Source organism: Leishmania infantum, chromosome 21 (assembly GCF_000002875.2).
Source record: "Leishmania infantum JPCM5 genome chromosome 21".
Lineage (NCBI taxonomy): Eukaryota > Euglenozoa > Kinetoplastea > Trypanosomatida > Trypanosomatidae > Leishmania > Leishmania infantum.
Window position 1 is genome coordinate 676,139 of NC_009405.2, and position 23,865 is coordinate 700,003.

The following is a 23,865-nucleotide window of genomic DNA, read 5'->3' on the forward strand; positions in this document are numbered from 1 at the left end:
TGTCTGTGCACCTTTTATGGGAGACAGAGAATAGAGAACCACCAACCACACCTCTGAGAGAGGCAAGAGGAAGTCGACGGAGAATGTGATGGAAAGGAAGGCAGACGCACGCCATCGCTTCCCCAACGGGAAAGCGGAAGAGACACGCATGGGGAAAGGGAGGCCGGGGGAGGGGGCAACAACTCGGTTGCTAGAGGCAGGGGGTTGGGTGGCGCGTGCAGAGAGGAGGAAAAGAATAACGCGAGGACGGGTTTGTCGCCAAGCGTTTCCTTCGATCGTCTTCCCTCTTCCGCTCCCTCTGCGCTGGCGTCCGACGCATGCACAGAAGCCACCTACTTGCGCTCCTACCCTCCGCTGTGTCTGCCTCTTTCCCACATTACGCCAAGGCGCGGCCTCTCCTGTCCCTCTCCGCAGGCATACGCACACTGCCACGCATCCCTCACGCCGCCGCGCACACAAGCAGCAACAGACGCACACACACACTTACACACCTAGGACGCGCAATGCACTCGCGTTGTCCCTCACCCGTTCCGCCATGCTGCTGTTTTTGCCCACGCTCATCGAGCGGCTTTGTGTCCGCCCCCGCCCCTTCCACACACACACACTCGCACAGCACACACCACCACAGCGTCCACCTGTCCCCGCCTCCTTCCCCACTCTCTCCGCTGCGACGAGGAGAAGAGCATCAGTTTTTCGTTGTTTCGCGTGTTCTGGTTTGCGGGGCCTATGCGGCCAGCGTGTGTGTGGCGTGTCTGAGAAGAGAGCTGGCGGCTGTGGTGTTTTCGTTCACTTGCGCCGCGCCAGCGGGGAGCGGGGGCGGGAGAGGACAGCGGGCTCAAGAGGAGGATGCGCCGTTGCATAGGAAAAACGAGAAGATGGATTCAACACTACGGGGAGGAGAGGGGAGGGAAAGGAGGGGGTGGATACCAGAGAACAAGTCTCTCCCTCTCACGCACGCGTGCGTTTCAGTGGTGGGTAGCGTAACCATGGCACACAAGAAACAGTCGATGAGCGCGCACGCAGGCCGGCCGGCACGCACAGTGGTGGAGAGGGGCCGAGTATAGAGCCACAAGACAAACCAAAGGGCGTGGCGGCCTCCATTTTTCTCGTGTTTGCCGCCGTCGTCGCGCGGGGGGGGGGGGCGCTGCTCCACTCGCTTAGCTGCAAAGTGGGCGGCTCGAGATGACGACAGAAACATTAGGAAGGGAGGGGGAGGGGGGCTGTGCTTGTGTGTGTTTGTGCATGTGGAGAAACACAAGAGGAAAGAAAGAGGGATAAACACATCATAGAAAAGAAAAAAGAAGTTACGTGAGCCGCCACCACGCACGCACCCGCTCCCCTCTCTCCAATAATGCCGCCGTGCGCCCGTGCCCTCGTGTGCGCAGCTGTGGGTGGAGAGGAGCATACGCGAAGGCGCAGCGGTTGCAAAACGGGAGAGAAGGGGACAGTAGATATGCGGAGGCGTTGTCGCCGCTCTCGTCCGTTCACAGTCGTTTAACGCATCCGCTGCCGCCCGCACTCGCACCTACGAGTGCATGTGAAGAAGTCCGTGTATGGGAGCCGGTACATGCACGCGGATGGGTAAAGAGGATTTCAGACTGCGTCACTGTCGCGGACAAGAGAGACGAGTTCGAGGGAGGGTGAAGGGAGGGAGGGCAACGTGCCAACGCGAGCGACCGGCTCACGATGCAAGTACGCCCCGTTGGCAGCACAAACACACACAAAATAAAGTAAAAGCAAGACAAGCAAAAAGGAAGGCCACCATGCCAACAAAGGGCGGGTTTGTCCCCAAGTTTCCCTTTTTATTCTGGCATGGCGCTGCGTCCTCTTCAGTAGCGCCGGCGGAGGTTCATTCGTCGCTCTTTCTCTTCACTAGTTGCCTGCACACGCAGGCAGGCACGGCTACAGCCGTGAAAAACAATAAGACAGAAAAAGCGTTACGGGCGTGAGTGGGGAGAACAGCACTTCGTCGGCTTCGACGCCCCGGGCCGCCACTCCTGCACGCGCGCAACGAACCGCGCGTACCGCACGTGAGCAAGCCCCGCAACAAGCAGCCCGCCGGCAGCAAGGCACGTCGCAACAATGAACGGCGTCTCGATGCACACTGCGCGGTTGCACTCCTGCGACGCGCTCAGCCGCAGCTTGCGGTGCTGCATGTCGACGTACATACCGAACAGGAGCCGGTTGAACACAATCACGCAAATCACCATCACCATGAACGCCATGTTGTACAGCGTGTTGTGGAAGCTCTCGAACAGGCACGTGAAGATTAGAGCCTGCAGCGCCGCGCTGAAGCCATTCATGATGTACACAACAATGTATGGAAGCAGAATCAGCTTGCCTGGCAGCACAAGCAGCAGCACACCACCAACGGTCGCTAGTGTCGGGCTCACGAACAGCGCAGCAGTCACCAGCACGCGGCGGCGCCCGCTCAAGCCCTTCGTGTGTTGCACATACGCTTCGAACAGCCCGAATGCGATGCGGCCCACGCTGTTGCCCAGGCCAATGAACGCGGTGTACAGCGCAGCCGTCTGCGTGCTCCGCGGATTCCCCGTTTTCGCGATTGAAATCGTGCTCCCGTTGTACGACATTATGATCCCCATCGGGGAAACACAGAACATGTAGAGCAGAATCAGCCACAGGTCCAGCGATTTCAAATAGTCCAGCACCGTCGAGCCCGGGTAGCGTGGGTCCTGCCACGAGTCCAACTCCGACGCCGCCCTCGCAGCGCCGCCCTCCGCGTCGCTCTCCGTCGACGCCGGCGAGTTGTTCATGCTCACAGAAGCATTGCCCCCTGTCGGCATCGCGTCCGCCACCGCTGCGCCGGCCGACGCGTCGCGCTCCGACGCAGATGCCTCGTACGACAGCGCGATCGCGCGCAGCTCGAAATCCAACGGCGCGGCTTCGTCCATCCCGCCGAGCCACCGCAGCGGCAGCAGCATCAGGAACAGGCACAGCGTCAGTACGGAGACCACAACGCCAATCGTCAACTCCACCGAGCGCGGCAAGCGGCTCACGTACGACACAACCGGTGTCTCCACAGTGAAGAACACGATCAACGTCAGCACGACCGCGTATCCCACTATCAGGCGCCGTACAGGCACGAACTTGTACTCGTACAGCGGCTTTGTCGTGCGCAGCAGCGCAACCTCCTCGGCGCTCTTCCCGCGCAGCCGCCACCAGTTCATGTAGTACAGCGGTAGCACAATCAGCGCGCTCGCGCACACCGTCACAACGGCGATGAACGCGCACAGGAAGTAGATGAACCCGATCAAGCTGCCCTTGAACAGCGTCGTGCTCAGGCACGCAAAGATCGTGCTGCCCAGCCCCGTCATCACCTTCGCGAGGCACACGACAGGGCCGCGGTTGCGCGGGAATACCTCGAACAACGTCGAGATGTACGTCGTGTCGATCAGCCCACTCGCCAGGTTCAGGAACGCGTAGAACATGCTGATCGTCGTCACGTTGCCGGGGATCGCGCCGGAGAAGGTCTGCGCAAGGCCCACCGTCCCGATCACGCCCGTGGCAAGGCAGATCATGAAGTTCGCGAACGGCCCGAACATTTCGAAGATCACGCTGAACGGCAGCAGAAAGAAGAAGAACACAAGTCCTACAGTGCTCACTGTCGAGAGGTCGCCGGCGGACAGCTCAAACTGGTCGCGGAGCTGCGTCGTGTACAGGTCGAACGTGTAAGGCAACGATACGCAGATCCCGCAGAACAGCCCGCACACAAGGATGGTGAATCGGTTCATCTCGTTAACCGGATGCAACCCCTTCTCGCGGCGCGCGTGCAGGTACTGCACCTGCGAGAACCAGTCCGACAGCTGCATCATCTCGTCAGCTCGCGGGCGGAGAAGAGGAGAAAGGATGATATGGGAGAGAACGTGAGGATATGGAGAGAGGCGCGGAGAGGTGTCGGTCGTTTGCGTATACGAGAAAACGAAAAGACGAGAAAAAGAGGAATGAGATGCTTACCATGTGTGTGTGTGTGTGCGTATGGAGAAGTGGTTGTAGCGGTATCGGAAAGAGAGCGGCAGTAGTAGTGGTGGTCGTTCGATGGTTGGCGGTGCGGCGTGTGGCGTTGCAGAGTGGAGGGGGGCGAGACGAGATCGGTCAAGTGAGGCAGAGGGAGAGGATCATGGACGAAAGGGTGGCGGCACTAACGCCATAGCAGGCAGCAGATACGCGCCGGCTCCACGCGCACCCAAGCCAATAGCGGGAGAGACACACAGGCGACCCATAGGGGGAAGGGGGCGCGCATCATGCAACAAGCGCACACGCACGGTGCTGCTCCGCAGTTGTGTCGTGAAGTGTTGGTGAGCAGCCTCTGTGCTCCGGAGTAAGGAGAGTAGTCTTTTCATTTTGATTTTTACGGTTCTGCGTTCTTTACTGTTACGTTTGCGTGTGCTTGTATAAATATAGAGCAGCTTCCTGCGGCACATAGGCGGATTTCTTCCCGAGGGACGCTCCTACCGACTTGTCACGGAGGCGACGAGCTAGTCGGTGTCTGCATATGTAGGCCCACTTGTCGGCGTCTGCTGCCACGTTGTGCCAGTTTGCCAATCCCTTCCGCCATCTCACTCTTCACCTTTCACGCAGAGCTGTACACAGAAGCTCATGGCTATTCAAATGCTCACTCTGCGTCAGGCGTGGAGTGGAGGAGACGACAACAAGAAGAGCGAGTGCGAGAGGCAGCGGGACGAAAACAGTGAAGAAGGCGCGACCTGCTGCGGCAACAAGATCACAGCGTAGAGGGTCAGGAGGCGGCTTCTTCAAGCGTGTCTAGGATTGAAAAGAAATGGACACACGCACACACTGGAGGGAAGAGAAGAAGAGGGGGTGACGCGTAACTAAATGTGCTAAATAGAGAGAGCTCATTGAATATCGACCAAAAGACATACAGAAAATATTCGAAGAGGACTGCGGTACCTCTACGCTGGACATTCACAACGCCAAGAGAGAGCTACATACACACACGCGCACGCCACAAAACACGCGTTGCAGCAACCAACACCGAAACTAAAAAAAAAACAGAAAGAAAACAAGGGAGCGCGTGAAGGAATCACTTAAGAGAGAGCACACCGTCACGCGCACACACACGTCATCACGAAGCGCCGAGGGAGGGAAGAAGCGAAAACTAAAAAAAAAAGAACAAGCACACGCGTGTTTGTCTGCACTCCTTTTTTTGCTTGTTTTTTTTTCTTTCGTGGAGGTGCAGCGGTGGGATGAGCAGCGTCGCCTTATCGTACGTAAAACAAAGGATGAGCGATTCGGTGGGGAAGGCTTGTCTGCCTTTGACTGTCTGTGTGGGTCTGTGTGTGTGTGTGTGTGTTGGGGTGCAGACATGTATGAAGGCATATACGGCGTAAACGCTCGCAAGCACATCTGCCTCCTCTGTGGTTTGCATGTAGAGATAGATTTGATGTTTAAACGTGACGTTGTAGGCGATTGGACATTAGCGGCAGTGATGGTGGTGTTGACAGGGTGGAGAGAGCTTGGTGCACTCGTGCATGCACACATTCATCACACTTACGCAGTGATGCATCCCACCACAACAAATACGCACACACAAAAAAAGTAACAAGGCGCGCGTACATAAAACGTCATCCTCTCCCATCACACCCGACATCTGCGGTGAAACAGCAACCCATATACAAGAGCGCGCAGGGAGAGCGAGAAAGACATGGAAGAGGCGGTGAGCGGTGAGTCGGTCGAGGCGTGCGTTCAAGAGAGTGGGCAGGAGAGAGATGGACAAAGAAAACGGGGCTTCGTCCCTCACCATTGCTGCTGGTCGTTGCCCCTCAAACACACACACGCACTCACAACCGAAAAAAAAGAAAATGAAAGACCACGGCAGAAACCACCTCGAACACGCTCACACACGCACGTGTACGCACACAAAGGCAAACGTAAAGAAAACAATTTTGTATTTTTCAGCGACGCAGAAGCGTGCGCTCACAGGCGCGCAAATGGACGCGGGGGAGGGGAGGGGAGGACGGAGGAGGAAGGGGGAAGGGGGAAGAGACAAGCAGAAGAAACGAGAACGAATGCATATGTGTGCGTGCGTCAGGCCAAACACACACACGCACAGACACCCATCTATACATATATATGGGGGGGGTGAATAACACACACCGCAAAGAGCGAAGTGGACCGAAAAGCCTAAGCCGGAAAAAAGGAAGGTGTGCGGGAAAGCCCAAAGTCAGTAAAAAAAAAAGAAATAGACGCCTACGTGACCTCAAGCATGCACAGCAGTGGGGCGATGGAAGCCAAGGAGGGATCGTGAAAGCACATGCGCGTCTGCGCCTGCCTTCCTCTGCCCCGCACTTCTCTCCCGTCGCTTCCACACACCTTGAGCAACAGAAAGAAAGGAGGGGAGGCGATGCACCTCGTCCCCTTGGTTTCTTGTAGGAATATGCGGAGAAGGCGGTGAGCACAAACAAACCCTACAGCACCAGCTCGAAGCGCACCGCAGCACGTCCAACGCTGAGGATCACACTTCGAGGCCTGAGCCAAAGTGGGTGTGGCATAGTTGAAGTCGCGAGCGCGGGAAAAAGGAGACGGCACTACGCCGACATAGAGACCAGCACGTGAACACGTACTCCCGTACCGTTGCCGTCCTCTTCTCTTTCTCTGATACCCCCCCGTGCGAGGAGGGGATACACGTCCGCTTCTTCTGCGAGTCCGTTCTACAGACGAGCACGTCCGCAACAGATATACGCGCATACACCACTACAGCTCACCTACCTCTGCTGCACGGCGGCCACATCCTCGCCGTCTAGGACGGGCCGTCTGCTGTCGAATCGGGCTATGCGGCTAGCGGGCTCTTCGTGTCCTTCCCTTCTTCGGATACGCGCTGCACCATCGGCGCATCACACACCTACATGAACCACATGCCCTGATCCGAGCGGGCCGCACCCAGGGTCCTGCGCGAGGGCGGAAGCAGTGGGGCGCCCATCGTGCGGGTAGCAGTGGCTGGCTCACGTGCATGCCGGATGAGCTCAGCGAGGAGGCCGGCCAGCCGCAGGTCCGGGCCCTCTCCGACCCGGCACCCTGCCTGTGTGCCGTGCTTCGCCCTCAGTCGCTTCAAGCCCCGGCATTCCACAATATCGTACAGTCACTCTCCGCCTTGCAGCATGGATAGCTCTCCACGGTGGAACCCGGGATGCTCACGTCAGACTTCCGGCATCTGTGCCGCATCAGCCCACACGGTCGGATGGAGGGGGTGGCGCGCATGTTTCGGCACACATGCACTGCGGGGGCTCACTCGTATGGATCTCGTCGCACCTCTTCCGTCCATCACTCGTGCCCCGCTGGCCTCCCGACGCCTTGCTTGGATCTCATGCGCCGTGCCGGCTGCGGCCGGCAGCGCGTGCGCACAGTGCTCGCATTCTCGCATCGTGGGGCCTGTTCCAGGAGGACCTTGGCCACTGGTGGGTTCGCCGACCTCCATCTTCCATGTCTGACCGTGTCACGGAGGGAGGGCGTGTCTGGATGGCTTGCCCGCGTGTGCCGCGACAGGTGGGGACGCTGCCATGAGTCCGTGGAGGCATGGAGCACACCGCCCTCTCCTGAGCCCGCATGCCTCTGACAGGAGCGGGTGTGTCAAGGGGAAGGGGCCCGTGCATACGCATGCGCCTCCGCACAAGGAGCTCATCGCCTGTCCTCCTGAGGAGGCAGCCACACACACCTGACAGGGGAAGCCCATCCAGCGCGACCGAGGTGTGCGTCAAGCGTCGTGCGATTCGCGAGTCTCGCGTGGCATATCGGGCACAGCGCCGGGCCGGAAGCCCTCATAGCATAAACACGGGCAGGGGGAGGGGTACCACAACGTTAGCGGAGCAGTGGGCAGCACACCGTCTGCACACCATCGTGTTGCTGCCACTCGCCAACCGCTGCGGGAATCCAAAGTACGGCCAGATGTCCGTGTGGCACTGGGCGAGGATGGCCGCCTGTCGTCTCGTGAGCTCGGCACCCTTGCTCCCCTGGCGTGGGACGGCTGCAGCCAAGTCGCGTTTGTCGTCGCGTGCCGCATCGCGCACCGCGGTGTTTGGGGGGGGGGGTATATCGGCCTCTGGCGTCTGAGGCCGGTGATCGAGTCTGTCATCCGTGCAGCTGGCATCGGCTTCCCTGAAACTACCGACACTGCCACCTCCCCGGCGTCGTTGATGTGTTCCACTCTCCCCAAAGCGACCACAGACAGACAGACACGAGACGTGCACGCGACGGGCCCGCAGCGCGCGTGCACGTGTTGAATCACAGGCCCAAGCAAACCCCTGACCAACACCAAAAAAAAGAAGAGTCCCGCTGAGATGGAGGGAGGAGGGAGGGCAGAGGGGAGAGGAGGGAAACAAGAGCAAAGCAAACGCACGGGAGACGACACAAAAAAACACCCGACCGCCGACACCAGAAGTCATGAGGGAGAAGAGTGCGTGCTTGCCTGCGAGGCCGTCGACTGTGCTAGAGAGATGTGCGGTGTCTGGATCTCGCTGTCTGTAACGCTACCTCAAACCGTCATTTGCGTCTCTGTGTGTGTGTGTGTGCATACGCGCTTCACTGAGTGCGTGTAGGCATCCTCCACACCGTCTCCCCGTGTGGGTGCGATCCGTAGGTAGAAGAGATCAAGGAAGAGGACGAGCAGAGAACAAGCGCCAGTGTCAGAGGGAGAGGGGCAAAGAGGTAGAGCGAGACGCGAGTCGAGTGGCGTTGAAGATGAATGAGCCCCAGGACAGAAAACAGGGGCAAGCAACTCGCACCTCGTCACGCACACACACACACACACACACACATGCAAACACACAAAATAGAAGCAGGCAACAAAAAAAAAGCCGGGTTGCAACGCGGAAGTGGGGGTTGGGGGAGTTGCGAGCGAAGGGGGCGCGTGCGCGAGAAAGAGAGAGGGCCTGTGCAGAAAAACAGCGCGCTTCGCGCGCGGATGAGGCAGCACAAGCAGTGACGAGGGATGCAACACACAGCACATACATGATGAGTGGCAGTCAGCGCTGACAAGGAAAGAGAAAGGTGTAATGGAAGGGAGAACAGGGCAACACGGAACAAGTCACAATACCCGGCAAGCATCTCCGTCAGCCTCTCGCCCCGCCATACCACTCGCGCTTCCTCTCCCCTCACGCCCCTTGCCCTTCCCTCACCGCTTCCACTGCCTCAAACTGCACCCAGATCGGCACACTAGCTGTGCAGAGCGAAAAGCAAGATTCCTTTGAGTACCCCGCCGACGCTTCCACGCTTCCTTCGCTATTCTTCAAGGACGAGACCCTTCGCATTCGCGTCCTCTGTCGCACATGGTTTCGCTTCCTCTATGGGAGCAGTTCCTGCCGTCGGCTCTGATCCTTCGGCGCCTGGAGCTCGCATGCGCTCTCGCGTGCCCCTCACAAAGGCGGCGTAGCGGAAGTGGATCGCCAGGGCGACAAGGACGCCGAAGAACGCGAGCACCGTGGATACGATAATCGGCGTCCTCACACAAGACTTGACGTTGCACTCGCGGTCCATCGGGATGTGGAGCCTCCTCTGCTCCCTGTCGATGGTCCGGCCGAACATGCCAAGGTTGAAGGAGATGATGGAGCACATCTGCACGAAGAAGCTGAGATTGTACAAGAAGTTGTGGTTGCTCTCGAACATGCAGGGGAAGATGAGGGCGTTGATGCCGGCAAATATGCCCTCCTCCATGTAGACGAGGATAAAGGGCAGCAGCACGGCTTTGCCCGGCAGGAAGAGCAGGAAGATGCCAGCGAGGAAGGCCATCGCCGGGGATACGGGCAGCGCCATCGACACAAGCACTTTGCGGTTCTCGGGGTCCTGGTGCTGCACGTACGCCTCGAAAAGACCAAAGGCGATACGGCCAACGCTGCTACCCACACCGAGGAAGGCTGTGTACAGTGCGGACAGCTGTGTGCTGCGCTTGTGGCCAGTCAGGGCGATGGAAATGGTGGACGAGTTGTACAAGACGATGACGCCCATGCAACCGTAGCAAATGAAGAGCAGCATGATGAGCCACACGTCGATGTTGAGGAGGTAGTCTTTGACTGTACCCTCGTAACGGGGGTCCTGGTGCGCGTACTTGTTAATGACATCCTCGCTCTGGCTGCTTGTGGCCGTGCCGACCGTGGCGTTGCGGAAGGGCTCCAGGACTTCACCGCTGCCCTCATTGCTCGTTCGCACCTCCTGGCCAAGGTCGTCAAGCTGCACCAGGCGACCATCTTCATCGACATCCTTGGTGCGCGCGGCTTCCTCAGAGTCCTCCAGCCGTCCCAGTCCTGGATCCAGTTCGTTCATGCCGCCGAGGATGCGGAGAGGCAGCAGCATCACAACAATGGAGCACGTCAACGCCACCGTCATGATGCCAACCACAATCCTGCCGCTTCTGCTGACGTTCGGCACGTATGCAAGGACCGGCGCCTCAGTCGTGAAAAAAACGAGCAGCAACAGCACCACAGCGTAGCCGACGATCAGGCGCGGCATCGGAACGAACTTGCGCTCGTAGTAGGTGACCGTGGCCTTCAGAACGGCGATCTGCTCCGGCGTCTTGCCCTGACGGCGCCACCAGTTCACGATGTACGGTGGCAATACAATGACAAAGCTGGACCAGATGCACACGACGATGACAAACGCCGTAATAAAGTAGATGAAGCCGTCGATGTTGTCCTCGAAGAAGGTGCTGCTCATTGCGGCGAACACAGAGCTGCCCAGTCCGGTCATCACCTTCGCGAGGCACACGATTGGGCCGCGGTTGCGCGGAAAAACCTCAACGAGTGTCGACACATAGCACATATCGATCAGCCCGCTCGCTGTATTGAGGAAGGCGTAGAAAACCGTGATGGTGGCGGTGTTGCCAGTAATCTGGCCGCGGAAGACGCCAGCAAGGCCGATGCCGCCGATAGCGGTGGCAGTGACGCATATCCAGAAGATGGAAAAGGGGCCGAACGGCTGGAAGATAAAGGTGTAGGGGATCGTAGAGTAGCAGAAAACGAGGCCCACGGTGCTGATGATGGTCAGGTCGCTCAAGGTCAGCTTGAACTGGCTGCGAAACTGGGTGGTAAAGAGGTCGAAAGCGTACGTCAGCGAGGCGCACACGCTGCAGAAGAAGCAGCAGACAAAGAGGTGGAAGCGGCGGAGCTCAGAGACTGGGTGAAGTCCTTTCTCCTTGCGCTGCTGCAACTCACGCGTCTGCGAGAAGATGGGCTTTCCCAACTTCTTCAGCCCGCTCACAAGTGATGCGCCACACGAAGGCATCTCTGGAGGAAGAGGCACAAGTCAGCGGTCGGGCGAAGGTCAAAAAGCAAACTGCAGAGATGGGTGAGGAGGCGGTGGCGGTCTTTCGCTCTTTACAAGTTTCCTGTTTTGCGTATGCGCGAGCGTACGGCGTCTGCCTGTCTGTCTTTGTGTGTGGGAGGGGTGAGGGAAGGGGCAGGTGTGTGTGCCGTCCTGGGAAAAGAGTGTGCGTGAAGCGTAGAGCACGCGTTCAGTTGTTGAGGTTGGGGTGGTTTGCTTGTTGCGTATCGCGACTTCTTGAACTGTGCAACAGAAGCGTGCAGGGGAGAGAGTGGGGCATATCAACAGAGAAGCATGAAGGAAGGAAAAAGAAAGATGGTGCAACAGGGAAAGCTGTGCGTACGCGTGGCTGAAGAAGAGGGAAGAGGCGGGGGAGGGGGGCTCCCCTCGACAGCTGGTTCAGGCGCCCGTAAGAGCAGAGGCTGGAAGGCGCCGTGCGCGCCGTTCTCCAAGGAGAAGGCGGAGAGAAGAAAGGAGGCACCAAAAACAGCGAAAGGAAAGCTTAATCGCTGTGCTCTCCCCCCCTTCCATGTGCGTGGGTGTGGGGATGTGGCAGGTGGGGGTGGCTCCGTGACGACGGGTGGCTCTCTCACGGTGTGCGGGCGTTTCACGGAGTCTTCTTGAAGCTGGATTTGCCCCACCTCAGACCCGCCGCGTTGGCCCGCTCCCACCCCCTTCCGATACGTGTCGATACGCGATCGAGCAATGGCCATTCAGAGACAACTCAAAACTCTTTTTTTTTTCGCTTTCTCGTTTTGTCCTGCCTGCGTGTGTGTGTGTGTGTGCGCGCGCGCACGGACGAGAGTGTGGTGCCGCCTGTCCCTCCCGCCTCCTGTCTCACCGGGTGGGGGGCACGAAGGAGGTTGGGTGGGCGGGGCGTACTATGAAGATGCAGACAGTGGAAAGAACGAGAGAATGAGGAGCCCATATGGTCACTGCGGCCCGTTCTCAAGAAAATGAACACGAAAAGCAGCACTGACCAGGTAGAATAAAGATAGCACTTGCAGCAGAGACAGAGAGAAAAAAGAAGCTCAGTCGCCCACCCTTGGCCTCATCGCGCCGTTCTGTTCCGAGTAACACACACAGAAGGCGAAGAGGATGAGCAGGCAAAGGACAGGTAGAAAGAGGATTTCGCAGGGACTGGCGTCCTCACTTTCTGGGCAAGAATAGAGAATGCAAGAATTCGCCTTCAGCACTCAATCACCACGGAACACCTTCACCGTAATACATGCACACGCAGGACACGACGACAAAATGGAGAGCAGGGCACAGCAGGAAGACGCAGCGCCGACGTCAACACCGCCAAGTGCTGACAGCACTGCCGCGAGCAACCACTGCTGCACACACACACACACGCACACGCCCCTTGCCCCCTAGTTCTTCTTGTTTGCATCAGGGGTGCGGAGAATGCAGCCGTTGCGTTCGGCGCGGATGGTGCGCATCAGCTCGTGAATGGCGGAGCTGACAACGTAGCGGGCGTGGGCGAAAAAGATGCCAAAGGCCGCCGCGGCGAGAGGCAGCAAGCACAGCCCGCGGAACTCCCACACGAGCAGCGAAATGGGGAAGAGCATCGCGAGGAAGAAACAGATGCCCATCGCCAAGTCCTTGAAGCGGTGCAGGGAGTAGAAGTCGAGCAGAAAGACCAGCGCAAGGACGCCGAGGCTGACAATCACCGGGACCCCTCCGAGCAGAATGTAGATGCGGTAGCCGTACTGGACGTACTGCAGGGCGCAGAAGGAGGCTGCCGCGAACAGGAATGGGAAGCCGTTCGGGATGTTCAGCACCACAAACTGAAAGCCCTCTCGCACATTAACGTGCGTCATTTGATACCGCAGCTGCTGCCTCGCCGCGGGCATGATGTACATCAGCGTGTACAGCTGCCAGAGACAGAAGGAAAGGATGACGGTGATGCCGCACCAGAGCCACGAGAAGCGCTCCTTGCGTCCCAGGTTGATCTGAATCAGCAGCGTCGGGATGATGACGTCGCAGATGCCCAGCAGGATCGTCACGGCAGAAGCAAAGATCAGCAGTTTGTTGCGCCGCAGTCGCAGCAACAGCGGCAGAGGCTCGAAGTGGGCCTGCATCACGACATTTGAGACGATGATGGCGACGATACAGAGGTACGCCATCCAGAGCAGCCCAAAGACGATGGTGGTGTTGCAGAGACCCCCCATGTCAAACCCCTCTGACACGCACATCGCCGTGGTGATGGCAAGCGCTACCGAAAACAAGGTAACGGACAAGAAAAAATGCAGCACCACACGGCGCCGCCGCTGCACGTACTTGTAGTACTGCTGGCTCTCACGGTAGCGCCGCACCTTCTCCATCGTCTTACGCAGTGCCGCCCGCGACGGGGCGGGGAGGGGCTCGAGTGGGTCGTACTGCAGGATGCACTGCTCCTCCGACTCTAGAAGGCGCATCCGATTCACGATTTCCTGACTCACCGCGTCGTACGGTGCCGCGCCGTGCAGCCGAACCACCAGCGGGTAGACAACACAGATACGCTTCGCCACGTACTCCCACAGCACTGGGTGCTGGCAGAGCTGATACCAACTGCGGCACACACACGATAGGACGCCGATCCAGCCGAAGTTATCGCCGTCGTTGCGGATCACATCAATGAAAACATTGAGCAGCAGCTCACGCGGGAGTCTCTCTACGTGCGACACCCCTCGCTTCATCACGCACGCGCCGGAGTGGTCGTCGTTCGCCACCGCCTCTCCGTCAGACACGAGAGAGGAGGGGAAGGACGAGCTGAGCACCGCATGTGTGTGAAGGGCAAACATCCCGCGCGCGCACAGGAGAGAGAAAGAGAGAGACACGCAAGCGAAACGCGAGCAAAGAAAGGGTAAGAGCAACCGCACGAAGAGGCAGAGCGAGAGAGAGACAGGGGGGAATGAGGGCAGTGCTTTTTGTTGGGCTGCTGCGTAGCGTTATTGGCGTGAGCCTGTACGCCTACTTCGGCTCTCCTTTCCACTGCCCTCCTCCTCCCTCGCTATATATCTCAATCACCAACGTGTATATATCTGTACGCGCGCACGTGTGTGCGTGTGCGTATATGCTTGTTTTCTTCTCTGCGCTTCTTCGGCGAATATAAGAGAGGGAACGGGGCGGCTGTGAAGCGCACCGCCACACCTCCCCTTTAAACCGTGGATGCTTCTTCCTCTGTAGTCACACCTACAAGAGTGAGTGTGTCCTGGTGTAGTGGGCGAGTGGCAGTAGCGGTAAAAGGCCGCCACTGGAGCAGCTTCTAGGCCGCACCCGCGCGCGCGACAGCACAAACACGAAATGCGGGAAGAAAAAATAGGGGGAAGCGTCGTTTCTGCACCGACTTCCGAGGCATCCGGGTTTCTCGCTGTCGGTGTTTCGAGCAATGAAATCACGGAGACTGCCCAGCACACGTGCGCCACACGACAAGAGTACACACGTGCGTGTGTGTGTGTGGGGCGGGTGCGCAGTCCGCCCTCTCGGTGTGAGCTGCTTGCGTTCCCCACCCCGTCAGCAAGGCAGTAGCAGGCGCAGGCTTCCCTCGTTTTGTGCCGTCTATTTCGCCGCGCAGCTGCTTTGAGAGAAAGAGCGAAGACGAGAGAACAGCAGAACGATGTCAAGCAGAAGCCCTCCCTTTAAGTGGGCGGATCTCTCCGTTTCCGCCTAAAAATGAGTTCGAACGCGCTCTTCACCAATCTGGGAAAGATCCACCCAAGAACGGAATCGCGCGTGTGTGCGTGACCGCTGGAGAGGAAGTCAGCACGCAAGAGCAAGCTCTACCCCCAAGACACCGCGAGCGGCACGGAAATGAGATCGAAGGATAGTACACGAAACGAGAGAAGACCCACGCGCGCGAACACATAAGGCCACGCGCTGCGAAAAGCGCTCTCCGATGAACGTCCGAAGTGCCGCGATGGAGTGAGAGCGGGAGAGGTGGGCGGAAGAAGGAAGATGGTGCAGCAAAAAAAAAAGAAAGGGAGATGCACACTCAGGGGAAGGGAGTGGGAGGGGAGTAGAGAGACAGAGTTGAGGTGAAAAGGCAAGCCCACACAACAGCGAGAAGATACACGAAATCAACAACACAGTGAAGATAAACGAGGAGCACAAGGAACGTTGTGAAGGGCAAAACAAAAAGTCCAAGACAAAGAGAGCGACCCAAGCAGGTGGAGCAGGAAGGCGTGAAAGCGACCTGGTGGCGGTAAGAGGGGGGAGAAAGGCGGAGAGGAGAGTATGTCAAAAACAGCCGGCGGTGCTCTTGGTGGTATGAGGCACGCGGCCGTGATGATGATGAGCCAAGAAGCACAAGGGAAGGGGGTCGATCAGGAGTTGTGAGCACTAGGCGCTTCGACAGTCGGGAAACGCAGCGGGGGTGATGCATTGATGATGCGTGCGTGCTGAGAGCGTGGTCGCAGCCAACAACGATTTTTTCCTTTGTTTCGACGTGTCTATTCTGCTGTACGGCATCAGTTAAACGACACTCTATCCGGGCCTGTCACCGGCCCCATCGCGTAGTGCGCAGCAGCCGTAGACACGCCGCTACAGCAATGCGCCGACTCAATCATTCGAGAACGGCAGCTGCCTCAAACTCTAGTCACCCGCATCGCAAGTTGCCTGGCAGCCGCTCCCATTGGGCAGGTCCCCATCCGGTACATAACCTTCGGAGTGGCACTCAGGCGCCCCACCAGTAGACAGCCAGAGGGCCGGGTGAGACGCGTCCGAGTCACGCTGGCACTCTGCCTATCATATGCATGGTGCACACGTGTTCGCTGCCGCAGGTGGCTCCGACGCCACGCCGTCCAGGACTTGACCGCCGATATCAGCGGCCATGCATCGCCCCGTCCTCCCCACGTCTTAGGCTCCTGACCCTGTCACCACCACAGGTGGTTCGGCACTGGCAAGGGTTAGGTAGGGGGCTGCTGGGCTTCCTCCCTCACACACACGCAGAGGGGGAGGTGGTGCTACTGGGCCCTGCGACACCACGCACTGAGCGGTGGGTATCACACCCACCCAACACCACCCGTCATCCTCCGGGGCCACCCCCGAGGATGCTCACAGGAAAGAGATACAGAGATAACGATATATGAAAGGGGGGGTTCAAAGCAGCACCGAGACTCAGACGCTTACCCACATGCAGACTGGCGCATCGGCACCGACGTACATCATTTTTGTTTTTGCACTTTTTTTTCGCTCTATGCTGCAGATGCTCTCCGGCAAGGGGTGAAGGGGGGTGAGGAGGTGGAGGGGAAGCGGCGTACTTCTCCTTTCGTTTGCGGCTCGCCATATTTTGTGTTTTCGTGTGGCTTCTTCTGCTGTTCAACATGTACGCCTGATGTGCCCCCTTACACACACACACACCGACACGCACACACACACGTGCTTTCTGCCTCTCTCCTGCTTCCTTTTCCATCAAATGGATGATGTCCTTTACTGCAATGGCATGCGAACCCCCTCCCTCTTCCCCCTCCTCCCACCCCACTCCCCTTCGATAGAATAGCGCACGCACACATGCGCACGGGCGTACGGACACATGCACATACGCACATGCACGCACACCCGTCTCGCCTGTCGCTCCGTCTTTCGTGTACGTATGTGCATATATGTACACGCACACACACACATATATATATATATGCGTTCTGTGTGTGTTTGTGTGCGTGTGTGTGTGGTACCCCTCCCCCCTCCTGTCATCAGAGCAGACTCTGCACCATAAATAGGCACGCCCACGCGATAAAAAAAAAAGCAGGAGTGGTGGAGGAACCATTCGAGTACATCATTTTTGTTTTTGCACTTTTTTTTCGCTCTATGCTGCAGATGCTCTCCGGCAAGGGGTGAAGGGGGGTGAGGAGGTGGAGGGGAAGCGGCGTACTTCTCCTTTCGTTTGCGGCTCGCCATATTTTGTGTTTTCGTGTGGCTTCTTCTGCTGTTCAACATGTACGCCTGATGTGCCCCCTTACACACACACACACCGACACGCACACACACACGTGCTTTCTGCCTCTCTCCTGCTTCCTTTTCCATCAAATGGATGATGTCCTTTACTGCAATGGCATGCGAACCCCCTCCCTCTTCCCCCTCCTCCCACCCCACTCCCCTTCGATAGAATAGCGCACGCACACATGCGCACGGGCGTACGGACACATGCACATACGCACATGCACGCACACCCGTCTCGCCTGTCGCTCCGTCTTTCGTGTACGTATGTGCATATATGTACACGCACACACACACATATATATATATATGCGTTCTGTGTGTGTTTGTGTGCGTGTGTGTGTGCTACCCCTCCCCCCTCCTGTCATCAGAGCAGACTCTGCACCATAAATAAGGCACGCCCACGCGATAAAAAAAGAGAGCAGGAGTGGTGGAGGAAGCCATTCGAGGCGCTCCACTGACATCATCTTCCCCCCTTCTCCTCAGGACATCTCCGCGATCGGCTTGGGGGTGATGGGGTGGGCAAGGATATTGTCCTTGCACTTGCGAACTTGGTAAGACAGCGCGGAGAGTACCCGGTGGAGGTGCTCCATCAGCCCCTTCATATCCTCGTATACAAGGATGCCGAAGCGCGTCGTGAAGTCGTGAAAAGCGTCCTCGAACTCGGCCCTCAGCCGTGTGCACTCGACCTCGTGTTCGTCCCGCTTCTGCGTCTTGGTCAGATAGAGCGCCTCCATCTTGGCATCCACGTCCTTCTTGAGCTGGAGCTTGTCGCACTGACTCCTCAACGGCATCAGCGTCTTCTCCGCCTTGGATTTGCGCTCGCGACTTTCTTTCAACTCACGCTGGTCCTCTGCTATCTGCTTGAAGCGGGTGGAGAGCGAGTAGTCCAGCTCCTCCATCAAGTCCTGCAGAAGGACACCATCCTGCACCTCCTCGATGCCACTCGCGAGGGCGCCGCTGGACTGGACCATGACGGGAATATGGGTATCAGAGGTCAAGAATTGCAGGGAGGCGGCGACGGCGGCCAATGCGCGCGTGAAGCGCTCGGTGCACGCGTGCAGCTCTTTCAGCGCCTTCTTGTGCTGCTTAATAGCCCCCTTGTACTTGCTCACAGTCGCCTCGGGCGACGCCAAGACCACCTCACCCTTCTTAGGCTTGGTGGTTGCCAGAGTACCGGGTCTACCAAGCGTCGAGAAGATTTTCATGTGATTTTCTAGGTTGTATCAGGGGAGGGGCAAGGAAGGTAGAACCACTGCTGCTCCGGGAATCCCTTAGTGAAGCTCCTTGCCCGCACGGGAACGTGCTTGTTGTGAGCGAAGGAGAAAGAAGAGTGTCGCCTGCTTGTGCGTTCGCCTCCGTGTCGTCTGCCTGCGCAAGCAGAGTGAAGCGCTGAGGAGAAGGCGCAAGCCAAAGATGCTCACTAAAGGCATGCAGGTCAAAGTCCGATGTCCTCAAACGGCGCCAGTTCGCGTCTGGAAATGGCCGGTTGGAAAAAGGTGAGCGAGAAAGGCACGGCGAGAGAGAAAGAGACACGCGAAGATGAAGATGCACACGTCGGCGTCTTTTCGCCGCTGGAATGGAGTATGGATGTGGAAAGCAAACGGAAAAGGGGGCAATAAAAAAAAGCACCGAGTTTGCATGTGCGCGCACACACACAATATGGTGGTGGGACAGAGGGTCTCGCCACACCTCTCCCCCGCCCGAGGGCGGCAGGGCTATCGAATAAAACAGCAGCACCAGCGCCGCCGCTGCTCGCCTCTAACAGCTTTCCTTTTCCGTCTTTTTTTGCTGTGTCTGAACTCCCTGCACGTTTTCGAGCCCCTCTGTCGCCTACATGCCCTCGACAGCAGCGCCGCTATTGGGTGTTTGAGTAGCTGGTGCATGTTGATGCAGAAAGGAGTAACGAGAAGCGAGGAGCGCGCGTAGGTGCTACGACGGCGCCGTCGCGCCATCATAGCCGCAGCACTCACACCGCAAAGGATCCGTGACGGTCAGCGAAAATCCGAACGACGACTCTCCCTGTCGCTTGCGAAGGGTCTCGCGAGCGTCCACGATCCAATTTACTGTCTCGCACATGGAGCATACCCATTCCCGTGAGCCTCGCTGCGCTTCCTCGCCGGCCACTCGAGCGTTGCGCTCATGCGCACACTCCATTATGCGCACCCGCCACGAGTCGTCATCGTCGCCGTCAGCTGTGTCGCTTGTGGACAATGCGCGATGCACATCGGCAGTATTCACCTCCCCGTCGAAGGTGGAGACGAGCAGATCGGCAAGCACCTCCAGTGAGCGTGCCCGCTCCTCCGCAGTGAGTGGGCGTCTCTGCTGCGACGCACTCATTGTACGGTCTGTGTGTGTGTGTGTGTGTGTGTGTGTGTGTGTGTTTGCCCAGAAATCGAACAGTCGCCTGCGAGGCTCAAGACGAAGTCTTTGCCACAACAACAAGCAAAAAAAAACGAATCCATCAAGTCAGCAGGCCTTCGCAGCCGAATCACCGCTGCATGGTTCACTCGTACTCCGCCGCGCATGCACTGTATTGCACAGCGGCAGCAGCGGAGGAGGCCGGTTTAGGTATGGAAAGAGGGGGACGGAAACGGCAGGCAAGAAAGGAATATTGCACCACATGCAAAAGGAGCAGCAGAGGGATGAGTAGCGGGGACAGAGAAGAACGTGTGGCACACGCTAGACTCGTATAGGAATCAGGGAAATAGTGAGGAGCGTGAGGAGAGGGCCCACTGCGCTCCCCTTGCCCTCTGTTCCTTACCCGGGCGACCTTCTTGGCCGACGGTGGCGCGCGGAAGTTGAGCTTATAGTTCCCCCACGCTATCTCTGGCGTATGATGCGAGACAAAAGAGGCTGCCGCATACTCTCCATTAACGCAAAGCGGATCGGGTATGAGTCGTGCGGGGACGCCTCTCTCCGTCCCCTTCCCGTCCCCACGTCCACACCCCCGTGCAGCTCCCTTCGCCCACCACCCACACTCGCCATCGAGCTGGGATAGCAGCGGTGGGCCGAGGCCAGAGTCTCAGCAAGCGCTCGCGCGTACAACCATTGCCCTTGGGCAAAGTGAAGGTGGTTTGATGGGCGCCATCGCCTCTGACACGCGTCGTTTGTGTATCGCGTCGACTACCCTCTCTTATTTGCGGCGGTGGCCCATTCAGCATACGTGCGCACGCACACATACCCGCGCGGCTACCGAAAGTGCAGGCCGAGCATCGACCTTTAGCGAAGAAGCCTCTACAGGACGTCACGTGAACTCAGCAAAGAAAGATGAGATGCGCACCTCACAGTCACACGCGTGTGTGTGTGCGCGCACGTATGTGCACCTGCGCGGCAAAGAAAGCACACAGCTAAGCATAAAAAAGAGCTAAAGAAGATAAAGAAGAGTGAGTCGGCGACGGTTGGTAAAAGACAACCCAAGAACGGGAAGAGACGGGCGAAGACACGCACACATACACACAACATTGAAGAGCTGAAAAATGAAAAGGAGAAATCACAGAGAGAGAGAGACGGATACAGGCACAGGAGCTCCGCTGAGCGACGCTCTCCGCCACTAGCGCATCTAGGCGCGCCAGCTGTACGTTGGAGAATGCATGTGGCTGAGTGGAGGTAAGAGCAAGTGAGAGATGTCAAGGAAGATGCGGGGAGGCGATGAAAAGCCGTAAAGGGAGGGATAGGAAAGGGCGAAGGGGTGTCAGCGCACACGAAGCCATCCAATGTGTGGGGCATCAGTAGTGGGACGTAGTGACAGCGCATGGTTACATAGCCAGCCTCCTCCCCCTTTGCCTCCCTCACTACCCCTCACCTTCGAGGCGCCCTGTCCTCCTCTTCTTATCGCTTGCTCCTCGGCCCCCCAACCACCGAAAACAGTCGCAGTGTTACTACCTTTCCACTCATCCATCATCGCTCCTCCTCACTCTCCCTGCGCCAATCAGTCCGTCAGCCGTACAACGCGTACACAGACATACGCACACACCTGTGGTCACTCAGCAAAGACGCCACAAACGCACGGAGAGAGAGCAAAGGCAGAGTGAATGTAAAATAACGAAAAAGAAAAGAGAAGAACGGAGCTGTTGGCATCCCCCCTCCTCCTCCAAAGTACAGAAACACGTACAGCACTCCTCAGCGAACTATAAAAAAAACACACAAAGAACTGGAGAGGGACACTGTACCTGCAGGTGGTTGCCAACAGACAGAAAGACACGCATTCGCCAACGCGAACCTCACTTGAATTTCTGCTGCCACAGCGCCCTCCCCCCCGACATACGCACAAGACCGTCTCCGCCTCACCTTCGCACACACATGCACTACGAAGCAGCGACACTCCAGAGGTTGGAGAGCACTAACAAAACAATGAAACGGTGAAAGGCGCGCACAGGTGCTCGCAATCAACCCACACATCGGCAGCGGGACGGAGAACAAAAGCAAAAACAAAAATGCCAACCCACCACGAGCGAGAAGAGCGCCATAGCGGAAGGGGGCGTTGGTGGGTAGAGAAGTCAGACAAGAACACGTGCATACGCACGAGGAAAGCAACAAAATGAGCGCGCGAACGAGAAAAAAAAGAAGAACGCCACACAATCTACCAGTCAGCAGTAGTAGCAGTTGCCGCAACAGCACATCACATAGACTTTGGGAGGTAGACAGCAATGGAAGGGAGAGAGGGGGCGTAACGGCGAATGCCAATGTGGACTGTGAAGACAAATAATGTCAGTAAGGGGGTCAATATTTCTTTTTCGCGCGCTGCTTTTTGCTCTTTCTCGTTGTTCTACCGCTACATAACGCAGCAGCAGCTATCCTTCTTCACCTCATGCCCCTCGCCCGAGTTACCGCCCTCCGGCGTGCTGCTCACCTTGTGTTTTTCCCTCTTCGAGTTTTCGGCCGGCGGGGCGCGGTTCCCCTGGATGACCATGTGCACCAGCACCGAAGGTTTCTGCATCTCGTCATTCGTATCTCCAACTTTCGTGTCGCCCGACACAAGGCACGCCTCCCGCTCCGAGGCCGTGAGATGCCGCGTCAGCGAGTCACCATCATTCAGCACGCGCCCTGCCTTGAGCACGCGGATCCCCGACTCGGAAATGCGCTCCGCCAGCTCCTTCATATCAGCTGGCCAGTTCGAGCGGAACTGCGCCTTCACCATCTCGATTGTAGTGTCACAGCCGTTCGGCTGCTTGAGGGCAACAAAGTCGTGCACCACACGTCCCGAGTAGGTGGACGGGCAGGCGCCCGTCAGAACGTATCGAATGCGCACACGCTCCATCGCTACTGCAGGGCACTCCTTAGCACGTGTGCGTGTGCGTGCTCCAGCAACGTCGAGGAGGCGCAGAGAGCGACTGAAACACCCACGCACACTTACAAGCAGTAAAGGGCTGGATGAGCCTCACAAGGGAGAGGGGGGAGAAAGCAACTGAAGGATTGACAGGGGGATGGTACAGCGCGCAAACGCCCTGCTGATTCGCAAGGGGGGGGGGGCAGCCGCACCGAAATAGACGTGCGGTGTGATAATAGATGTAGGTGTTGGGTATACGTGTGCGTGCGTGTGTATAAAGAGATACAAGTGCAAGCGCAGCGGTGGAGGTGCAGATGGAGGTGGACGGGAGAGATCCAGGGAGAAAGCGCGCGCGGAAAGGGCCAGGTGACTGACGACGATAATGTCTGCACAAGTCAAACACTTCGACAACTTAAGCACACTGACTGGGTACTTGTCAATGGAGAACAAACGCGCGCGCACACGCACACGAAGAACAGGCCAAAATAACGGAGAAGTCGAACGGTGAATAGGCAAAGAAAGAAAAATGAGAGCGAACGCGAATGGCAAGCAGAGCAATGAGGGAGACGACGGCGATGCAAGGGAAAAGCAGTGGAACGGGGATAAAATGGTGATATTTATGCAGAGGGTGGAAGGTGGAAGTACTGCCGCCAGTGGATGTGCGGCGATTGGGTATGATGCACCTGTTGTGCGGTGTGTGCTGTGTTTGAGCGGGTGGGTGTTGTTGGGTGGACGCAAGGGAGCGTGAGTGAGTGTTGTTCTCTGCACGGGTGTGCGAGAGAGGGAGGGAGGGTGGAGGTGCAAGAGAGTAAGGCAGCAATCGACACACACACAAAAAAGAATGCGTTCGTTAAGGTGGGGTGGAGGAGGGGGAGGAGGCCGAGTGGAGAGACACACAATCATCAAAGATGCGGCCAGAAGTGGAAGAGATCGCTCCCTTACATGTACGCGCACACCTCTACATATACCGGCTGCTCTGCAGCCATTCGAGTAGGCACTGTTTTGCCGACTCGCATGCACTAATACCGTGCTTCGCTGCGGCCTCGACACTGCAGCACACGCAGACACCAGACATGGCCACCGCGACAGACAGCACGGCGCGCACTCACTGTGGTGATTTCTGTACGGCAGTCGCTGAACCTCCTCCGCATTGGGCTCGACTCCTCGATGTTGTGCCGCTGTTTTTCCCTTAAGTGGTCGGGGACGCAAAAAGAAAAAAAAGCGCACATTAGCGCAACTTGCCACTTGCACGCCAATCCATTCTGGCCAACCATACGTGGCCCGATGCCTCCTACCACCCTCTTGCATCGACTCTGGAATACGCCCACATGCACATGTGCAGGGAAGAGCAGGGGAGGGTAGGACAAGGATGAGGAGGAAGGGGTGCTCCT

General features: G+C 57.7%; 6 protein-coding genes across 6 annotated transcripts; all 6 read right to left on the reverse strand.

The window, feature by feature from the left end:
• Window positions 1-1,937: 1,937 nt before the first annotated feature.
• Window positions 1,938-3,833, reverse strand: LINJ_21_1920 (hypothetical protein, unknown function; the record flags this gene model as incomplete). The annotated part of the gene is made up of 1 exon (XM_001465409.1): window positions 1,938-3,833. The coding sequence occupies one exon, from the start codon at window positions 3,831-3,833 to the stop codon at window positions 1,938-1,940; it is 1,896 nt and encodes a 631-aa protein (XP_001465446.1).
• Window positions 3,834-9,252: 5,419 nt separating this feature from the next.
• Window positions 9,253-11,247, reverse strand: LINJ_21_1930 (hypothetical protein, unknown function; the record flags this gene model as incomplete). The annotated part of the gene is made up of 1 exon (XM_001465448.1): window positions 9,253-11,247. The coding sequence occupies one exon, from the start codon at window positions 11,245-11,247 to the stop codon at window positions 9,253-9,255; it is 1,995 nt and encodes a 664-aa protein (XP_001465485.1).
• Window positions 11,248-12,659: 1,412 nt separating this feature from the next.
• On the reverse strand, window positions 12,660-14,072 carry LINJ_21_1940 (conserved hypothetical protein; the record flags this gene model as incomplete). The annotated part of the gene is made up of 1 exon (XM_001465449.1): window positions 12,660-14,072. One exon carries the CDS (start codon window positions 14,070-14,072, stop codon window positions 12,660-12,662), a length of 1,413 nt encoding a protein of 470 aa, XP_001465486.1.
• A 3,615-nt stretch (window positions 14,073-17,687) lies between these two features.
• On the reverse strand, window positions 17,688-18,413 carry LINJ_21_1950 (hypothetical protein, unknown function; the record flags this gene model as incomplete). Its single annotated transcript, XM_001465418.1, has 1 exon — window positions 17,688-18,413. One exon carries the CDS (start codon window positions 18,411-18,413, stop codon window positions 17,688-17,690), a length of 726 nt encoding a protein of 241 aa, XP_001465455.1.
• Window positions 18,414-19,137: 724 nt separating this feature from the next.
• On the reverse strand, window positions 19,138-19,545 carry LINJ_21_1960 (conserved hypothetical protein; the record flags this gene model as incomplete). Its single annotated transcript, XM_001465419.1, has 1 exon — window positions 19,138-19,545. One exon carries the CDS (start codon window positions 19,543-19,545, stop codon window positions 19,138-19,140), a length of 408 nt encoding a protein of 135 aa, XP_001465456.1.
• A 2,434-nt stretch (window positions 19,546-21,979) lies between these two features.
• On the reverse strand, window positions 21,980-22,465 carry LINJ_21_1970 (conserved hypothetical protein; the record flags this gene model as incomplete). The annotated part of the gene is made up of 1 exon (XM_001465420.1): window positions 21,980-22,465. One exon carries the CDS (start codon window positions 22,463-22,465, stop codon window positions 21,980-21,982), a length of 486 nt encoding a protein of 161 aa, XP_001465457.1.
• Window positions 22,466-23,865: the final 1,400 nt, after the last annotated feature.